Source organism: Bactrocera tryoni, chromosome 3, assembly GCF_016617805.1.
Source record: "Bactrocera tryoni isolate S06 chromosome 3, CSIRO_BtryS06_freeze2, whole genome shotgun sequence".
Lineage (NCBI taxonomy): Eukaryota > Metazoa > Arthropoda > Insecta > Diptera > Tephritidae > Bactrocera > Bactrocera tryoni.
Genome location: NC_052501.1, coordinates 55,544,506 through 55,552,747, shown reverse-complemented (window position 1 = coordinate 55,552,747; position 8,242 = coordinate 55,544,506). Strand labels below are relative to the sequence as shown.

At 34.7% G+C, this 8,242-nt stretch overlaps 2 protein-coding genes across 3 annotated transcripts; both read right to left on the bottom strand.

Annotated features, from left to right (window-relative positions):
• Positions 1 to 405: 405 nt before the first annotated feature.
• Positions 406 to 2,216, bottom strand: LOC120770692. Its single transcript, XM_040098275.1, has 4 exons — positions 934 to 2,216; positions 590 to 873; positions 493 to 524; positions 406 to 448 (listed from the first exon to the last, which is right to left on the bottom strand). Exons 1-4 carry the CDS (start codon positions 983 to 985, stop codon positions 406 to 408), a joined length of 411 nt encoding a protein of 136 aa, XP_039954209.1. The 5' UTR covers positions 986 to 2,216.
• Positions 2,217 to 3,224: 1,008 nt separating this feature from the next.
• On the bottom strand, positions 3,225 to 7,576 carry LOC120771922 (odorant receptor 74a-like). Of its 2 annotated transcripts, XM_040100212.1 has the most exons (6): positions 7,518 to 7,576; positions 4,886 to 5,273; positions 4,247 to 4,790; positions 3,871 to 3,972; positions 3,581 to 3,763; positions 3,225 to 3,502 (listed from the first exon to the last, which is right to left on the bottom strand). In XM_040100212.1, the coding sequence occupies exons 1-6, from the start codon at positions 7,567 to 7,569 to the stop codon at positions 3,452 to 3,454; spliced, it is 1,320 nt and encodes a 439-aa protein (XP_039956146.1). In that variant the 5' UTR covers positions 7,570 to 7,576; the 3' UTR covers positions 3,225 to 3,451. The 2 variants fall into 2 exon arrangements, with proteins under 2 accessions (XP_039956146.1, XP_039956147.1); XM_040100213.1 differs by lacking the exon at positions 3,225 to 3,502 and having other exon boundaries at positions 3,672 to 3,763; positions 3,833 to 3,972.
• Between the last annotated feature and the right edge of the window lie 666 nt (positions 7,577 to 8,242).

Genomic DNA, 8,242 nt, shown 5'->3' with positions numbered 1-8,242 from the left:
TTCTTATAAATTTCGATTGTTTTTTCCAGTCAGTAAAAAAACGCCGTCTACCTTTGGCTGAAAATAAATGATTGTATTGAGCTGTAAGGAAAAACATGTTAATGAATTTATTTAAAATATAATTAATTTAAAATATAATTAATTCATTAACATGTTTTTCCTTACAGCCCAATACAATCATTTATTGTCAGCCAAAGGTAGACGGCGTTTTTTTACTCTTTCGTTTGCATAAACGAAATGTTTTTGTAGCGTTGATCTAACGGCTTTTTCGTCCACTTGAAACATTTCATGGCAAATATCTAAAGAAAGAGGAAAGAAATGTAGTTATTGTTAAAAGAATTAATACAATATAAAATAATATTACTTTTTATTATTGTTGTAACTAAACATTTTTCCACGCTTGGCTTATCTGCCGTGCCCCTCCACGAAAAAGACATTGCCAACTTGTCTGAAAAAATACGCCTGATTGCTGCTCTTAGAAAAGGGATTGACGCTTCACCCCCAGTCTTCTTAATATATAGTTTCTATAAATAATTCTTTGTTATACATTTGTAACTGGTAAAAGCAACATAACAAGCATTATACATACAAATTTCTCCAACAACTCTGGCTTTTGTAAAAGCTGTGCTTCGAAATCGTCAAGATCCTTCTTATGGTAAAATGGTAGTTGGTCGAATTGTGGGCTTTGACTTTCAGAGGGTTTTCCCCTGTTTTCCAATTTGACCGCAATAACTTCCTCTGTCAGCTTCAACAAATTTCTTTTGCTTTCTTCCTTTAGCTCCTTCACTTCTGTCTTTAAAGCCCGCACTTCCATCGTCAACTCCGCTATTAAATTTTTAAGAGACTGTTGGTCTGTGCTGTCTAGATTTTGATCTGAAAAACATAAAGTTAAATAAAAATGAAGAAAATTTAAAGTGTTTTATTTAGACTTACATATTATTTGGCTGCTGTTAGGTTCATATCCATAATTATTTATAGAGCTCATGATGTCAATCAGTTAATTAGTGGTGTGAAATAAAATCCACTTCTTGAAGATTCATTCAAACATATAATCTTGGAAGTTATTTTTTCTTTTGTAAATTCAATTTCCCTATCGTACTGAATGCCAGCCACATAATACAAGTTAAATTTATATGAACTTTTAGGTGTGCAAAAGTAAGGTGTTAAATTTTTCAAGACAAGACCGGTGAAAAGTGGAACATTATTGGAATTAATGATTTTTATAATTTGGATAACTGTATTCACAACGAGGCAGAAATTATGTTGAAAGTACTTCTGCTTTATACAAAGGCAAGGAGTAATGTTCACCTCTTTTCTTAACCCATGCGTTCAAAATCGTTCTCATAACCCCCAAGCAAGCTACATGCATATAATCCAAACAACATTGATGAATAATGTCTATATTTAAATTTTCTAATCTAGATTTGGACGATTTCATTTGTTCTCGCAACTAAGTTTTGAGTTTCGGGGAAAACGAGGCGATGTTTTACTATTTCACCTTTTTGGGTGCAACGTACACATGAATAGTACCCAGTGTCGCCTTTAATACCTAACACAAAAGACTTAGCGGGCGCATCCATTACAAAACATCGGACCGCCACGTTAAAAAATTTTGTTGCAAAAACGAGACCCTCCTGTTGCAGGACTTTAAGTTCAGAAATAAATTCACTTAAAAAATAAGTTCAGCAGTGCGGTTTTGAATTGCCTTCAAATATTCCTACAATGAAAACATAGTCCACATTGACAATACTGCCTAATATTGGCCAAACTTGCTTCGAGCTGCTCTTGAACAGTGGCAGACCATCAATGCCGAAATCAAGCATTATATTTGGAAGACGGAAATCATTTAATACTAAGAAGTCTGTCAACGCATTCTTTAGACCATAATGTACATAAATCCCATCTCCCACATTTCGCTTGACCACTTCAGCCGGTGTTTGTAAAACTGTCCTAGATTCTTTGGGAACTTTTATGTTGCTTTTTAAATTTAATTTAAATAAATTAAATATTAAATAATAAATTTATTTAAATTTATTCCGAAGTCTGACGCCCATTTGCTAAGCTCTGAACGCAGATCATAGGTTACATCATTTTCATCATGGTCTTGAAATTGAACTTCAACACTTGAATCACTATGCAACAACTTTGAATTTATAATTTTTTTAGCTTCCTTTCTAGCTTTTCTTTTTATTTGAGTGGCTGACATTATAAAATAATTAATTTTTATTACTTTAATTGGCAAATTCAAAAATAATGAATTATTAAGCTATTTTAATTAATTACTTTCAAATTATGTTTTATTTTATTTATTTCACGCACTAGAGAGCTGTTGCTTTGGAGATGAACTATATGGAAGTGAGAAATGCATGCATTATTTTGTCACAAAAAGAAATATTTTGATGTTGTTAACTGTATACTCATAACGGGATCACGAAACAACACAATTCATATTTAATCAACTTGTTGAGCGTTTTTTGATACTTGTACATTTTGTTATTGTAAACGGCAAATTTATCAAAAAACAATCACCAATAACAATCAATAATGATACGTAAATCACCATACAATCAACTCAATGCTATCTGGGCATTATATAAATATATATGACCAAGACAATCCACTTCTTCTTCTTTAGATTTTTCTCCAAAATTTTCAGTCAGACTAAATGTGGCTTTTGCAACTCATCAAAGAAATCCAAAGTGCAGTTCAAGCTTCCAATGCAAAAGAGGAATAATAGTGACTGCACTTTTTCTTCTCTTATGATAATCGATTTGACGTGATCCAACAAATTTTAATACAAATACACATCTTATTGCAATAAGAAAGCTTACTTATCAGAGGCACCTTCAGAGGTTAAAACTAACTTCTTATAAAAGGCAGTCGTCAAAAAACCTTTTTTAATTATTTGAGAAATTTAAGACAACTATTCCTCATGTGATCAATTCTGCAAAGTAACTTTAAGTGGGCCGTGTCGGATCTAAGCCCAAATGATTGAATTTTTAAGCTCAGTAAATTAGAAAAATTTACAAATTATGATAATAAAGTGCATTAAACTTTGAACTTATAGAGAGCGGTCCTTAAGTTAGTAACTAGGTCATCCAGAGAACCATAAATTATTGTTTTCTCCACAACGTTTTACTAAAAAGATCTTACCGATTAGAATTAGCCTTGGTAAGCGTATCTAATAATGAAAACCTAGAGGCGAAATTTACTAGTCGAAAATGTTTCTATGAAAGTCAAACTATTTTCAGAGTCTAAAGCAGCACAAATTACTTATATGCAGCCCAGTTTCACTCTCTACGAATAGTATTTATTTTTTACTACATTTATGTCTGTTTCCAAGTATGTATATTGAACTTTATGAACATTATCTCCTTCTTCCAGTATTAACTCTTCCCAATAATTTTTTCTTATTTACTACCGTTCCTATATCTTGTCAGTTTCTATTCATTTATCTATAGGCATAAATGACTGTAAAGTAGGAACCTGCGCCTCTGAGAATCTAAAATGGAACGAAATGAAATGCGAAGAGTTATATATAATGAGTAAATATGAATATACGGATTTTTTTTCCACTTACCGCTACCACTGTTTCATAGTTGACAACGGAGAAATTAAGACCAGTTAAACGAAAAGGATTACTATTTAAATGAATCGCCAAGGCTATAAGCTTCATCAATTTCTTGTTCTCCTCAGCGTTAGTTGATTGAAGTATAACATCCTCCCAATCACAGCAATAATACGATGTGCTCAATTTGTCTGTCTGTGAGGAAATACAATACTGAATTAGTTATATTATTTAAAAGTTCATATAATAACATAGTGCAAGAACCTTCAGTGTTTTTACATATGAGAAAATACAATCCTTACGGTTGTCGAGAGTGTTGTGCCCAGGCGTCCAAAGATCAGCAATTCAACTATCTTTCCAATTATCCAGCTTACAAATCGAATATTCTGCGCAGTTATACCTAGCTGAAAATAAAGTAACGATAACCTAAATCTTTACACCCTAGAACACAACTTAACTAGTCTCTTACACCTGCCTGTATGGTGGCGTTCTAAAAGCCGTGTTGAAAAAAGCTGAAACTTTACATATATAATAAAACTGAAAGTATGCCAGTTCGAAGGTATCTGCGAAATTGCGCCTAGACGAGTCAATCGTATCTACCTACTATAAGGTCCCTATATTCCTTATTGTAAACTATTACGCATTTCACCCTTAGAATCACAAAACATTTTAACTTACCGTTGCCGTTAAAAATCCCAAAACACACAACAAAGTCGCACTCAAGGCCAACATAACGAACACACGGAAAGAATACTGCTCCTGCATTGATTTGGCGAAGTCATTTAGCTCCACATTTCGACGAATAATGTCGTATAAACGATAACGAAAGCGTTGGGTGACCAACATATTGTCTTTCCGCTTACATTTCTCATGCTCGACAATAGATTCCCTAGAAATATTCCGTAAATCTTCTAGTAACAACGAATAACGACCATTCAAATGTAATATTTGCATAGCTAATATATTCGCTTCGGCGACCAAGGGACCCACAACAGCGAAACCTGTCCACATCGACATAGTGAGAAATACTAAATAACGCGGCCAAGGCACAGTATAATCGAAGCCAAAATTTATCGGAAAAGGTACCAAGCGCTCATTTTTGATTAAACCGCTTACCGGCACATAGACATAGGTCACCAGTGTAATAATATAGGTGAACGTCGAATACTTGGTGGGCAATTGTTGGCGGCGTATCTTCTCGAAAAGCTCCGGATTCCAGGTACTATGGAGTAAAGGAATTAAACGAGAAAATGAATATTTAAAAATAAATTGGTTATTTAAAATTAAAATGGTTTCTGGTTTATTGTTGTTACATACCGTTGTATATAGATCTTCTTGTAAAACTCCTCAATGTGCGTTCGAAAACTATTGCGCCTATAGATAATATTATAAGCGCGCAACATCATTTCAAATAATATCAAATTGGGTGCCAAGACGGTACAGACAAAGCTGATGTTATCTAAATTGTCATGCATGACTACAGCTTCACCAATGAGAACCATGCTTTCGGACATAAACTGCATAATGGTCACCATTATATCGGCTATGTAACGGGTTTTCGTAATATGTGCTGCGAGTGGCCAACCATTTGAGCAGAAAAAACCGTAGAGTTGCCAATCGATCGGAGGATGGAGCCCATTTGGTAACAGAGGTTTATGGTAACTTATCGGTAGGTAACGCATGATGGACACGACAAGGCGTAAAACTGAAAAAGAGTTCATTCCGACCCAGCAGTAATATTTTGTTCATTCATAACTTTTATATTCTTGCATCATGCTGCTACAAAGTACATGGTAATTGTTTTGTTCACCTATACTAATCGAGGTAGATTTCGAGTTATATCGTGAAATTCCAGAGGTAAATTTATAATTTTTTTTTTATAGTGGGCATAGCTCCGCTCCTAACAACTTCATAGTTGCATCCAAAAGTGAGAAAGAGGCCGCTCCAGTAATTTTCAGGATGTACTTTAAGTTTATTAGTAAAACTTCAGATTTATCGTAAAATTAAAAGTTCCAAAATAACTACATTTTCGTAAACAAAATAAAATTTGTACAGTTAAATTGAAATTTTATGAGAATAATCCAAATTGTGTGTAAGTTCAAGAGGTATATATGCTTATATAAATTTCGTGAAATGAAATAAGTTTATGGCGATTATTGCCTATCCCATAGCAGAGTACACAAGTGGTTTCAACGTTTTCAAAGTGGTCTTGAGGACGTAAATGACGATAGACATGTGGGCCAATCAAAATCTGTGATCACCGGAAATTCCTTCGAAACTGTGCGTGAATTCATCAAAAATAAGCCGAAGTCATCATTGAATTTCATGGAAATGGAATTGAACATCTCCAAAACATCGATTTATCGCATTTTGGGGCTTTGGGGAACATTTGGGCTTACGGAACATCATTAAAGAGGTCAAAAAGGACAAATACTTCCTTTACAATATTGTGAATGATGACGAAACGTGGTGTTTCCAATATTATCCCAAAATGAAACGCCAGAGTGCTGAATGGAAGGCACCTGACGAGCCGAAACCCAAAAAATCGCGCATGAAGATGTTAAAAGTGAAGACAATGCTGATTTGTTTTTGATTCCAAGGGTAGTGTCCACAAAAAATTTGTTGCACCTGGCCAAAACGTTAATGCGGTATCCTACTTTGGAGTTTTGAAGTGTTTGGTGCGCCGTATTCGACGTTTTTGGCCCGAACATCACGAAGATGAAAGTTGGCGTTTGTGCCCCATTATGCGACATCTCATCGATCGACGCTTGTGACCGATTATTTCACCAAAAATCACATTTTAACCATTAACCACACCCTTATTCACCTGATATAGTACCATGCTACTGTTTCCTTTTCAGAAAAATGCATTTGCCCATGAAAGGAAAGCGTTATGCAGACGTAGAGGCCATTCAAAAGGCTTGCCCCGGCATACTGGCGGCCATACCGGACAACGAGCTAAAACACTCGTTTGACATGCTTTTGGACCGTACAAAAAGCTGTATTGAAGCAGAAGGAAACTATTTTCAATAAAATTAATAAATAATTTTGCCGAAAAAACCATTTGTTCTGTGTTTTTTTAACTCCTTTTCTACTTTGGAAGGCTCTTTGTACACTAGTCGTTTAAAACTATAACTTCCTACACTTATGAGTTGTAGAGAAATGCTTGATGTTATGTTCTTAGTAAATAACCTAAATAGAACAGTTATAACTCTTTTCTTTCCTATCGGTAGTTAAATTTAATATCCCGGTTCACTTTTCGAGGCAGTTTAGACCCTTACTGTTAAAATCTTGTTGATCAAATTCTGAACTTAACAATTCATTCAGTCGCACATACCATGATTTTAATTCTCATTCCTGCATTTTTAATTAAGCCTGATTCAGTTTTCGAAATTAAGAAGACTATATTAGCCGTGTTTTCTTTGACCATCACAAGTTAATAGCTAAATCTTCTTCTTCTTAATTGGCGTAGACACCGCTTACGCGATTATAGCCGAGTTAACAACAGCGCGCCAGTCGAGCTAAATCATGGACAAATAAAACGCACTTAGCTTATTCCATACATTCGCTTAAAAATGAAGTGGGTTGGTAATGCGGACAAGAACAATCAGATGATACTATATGTACAATTTAGTTGGAAATTTCAAATTTGTAAACGGAATATTAATATGCTATACGTATATTTATTTTAGTTATTTGAGGTCTAGAATACAAAAAACTGAAAACAAGTGTTATCACAAAATATTCTCAAAATAGGAGTATTTTAGAACTACTCTCGGTTATAACAGTTAGTTATAAAGCTGAGTTAGATTAGCCTCAATTTATTTCTCTTCACTTTATAAATCTGCACGAAATCATATGTCAGAGTTCTAGTTAATCTGTTTCTAAATTCTCTTCACCAATTCATGCCTATTGTCTATGGTTCACACTGCGCCATTTAATCACTTACGTTTCCTTGTGCTCTTTATTCGTCCACTATCACCGTCTGTTTCGTAGTGCATGCACTTTAAGCGGAAAATCATCAATCAGTACGCTTTTATACTTGGCCATAATCTTTTTCGCACTAACAAAACCTCTTGTGTGTGCATGTGTTAGTGTGTGTTATGCATGAGCTTTTACTAGTATTGTTTATACAGATCGGCTAACTTGGCCAAACGTTAATTAAAAGTTTCGCCAAGCAACTAATTGGCCTGTTTGAATGAGTGTGTGGGCTTATATGTGTGTGCATGAATCGTAAATGTGGCCATCGAAAAGTTTTGCAAATCGTTCCTCCCCATTGGATTGCAACTGTTCTTGTTCATGCCACTTTGTCCCGAAGCCCTTCTGTACTCCGCGCAGTTTAAATTTACTCCCGTATTCACGTCGTAATTTGGTAAGCTTGTGGCCGGGTCGTTGTTGAGCGGCGTCATACGGACCCCTGAAGGGACATTGTTGCTGTTCAGAAACGGAAGCAAGGAGGTTGAATTGATTGATCACTGGTTGATGATGTAGACATGTAGATTTGTTTCTGCCATATATTGCTCGATATAGTTGTAGTACTTACTGTTTACTTCTGTTTAGCTTCTACGTAAATAATAAATAATGTATGTGCAGGGAAATAGATAGGCATTAATAATTTGTATAGGAAAACTTTGGTGAGTAGGAATATTAATTTTCTTAATAATAATTTGGCGA

Coding starts and splice junctions, on each gene's coding strand:
- LOC120770692 (XM_040098275.1), bottom strand. CDS start 985: ATGAGCTCTATAAATAATTATGGATATGAACCTAACAGCAGCCAAATA. Junction 874..933: donor TAACAGCAGCCAAATAATAT/GTAAGTCTAAAT, acceptor TATGTTTTTCAG/ATCAAAATCTAGACAGCACA. Junction 525..589: donor CAGAGTTGTTGGAGAAATTT/GTATGTATAATG, acceptor AATTATTTATAG/AAACTATATATTAAGAAGAC.
- LOC120771922 (XM_040100212.1), bottom strand. CDS start 7,569: ATGCACTACGAAACAGACGGTGATAGTGGACGAATAAAGAGCACAAGG. Junction 5,274..7,517: donor AATAAAGAGCACAAGGAAAC/GTAAGTGATTAA, acceptor ACTCTTTTTCAG/TTTTACGCCTTGTCGTGTCC. Junction 3,503..3,580: donor ACTATGAAACAGTGGTAGCG/GTAAGTGGAAAA, acceptor GTTCCATTTTAG/ATTCTCAGAGGCGCAGGTTC.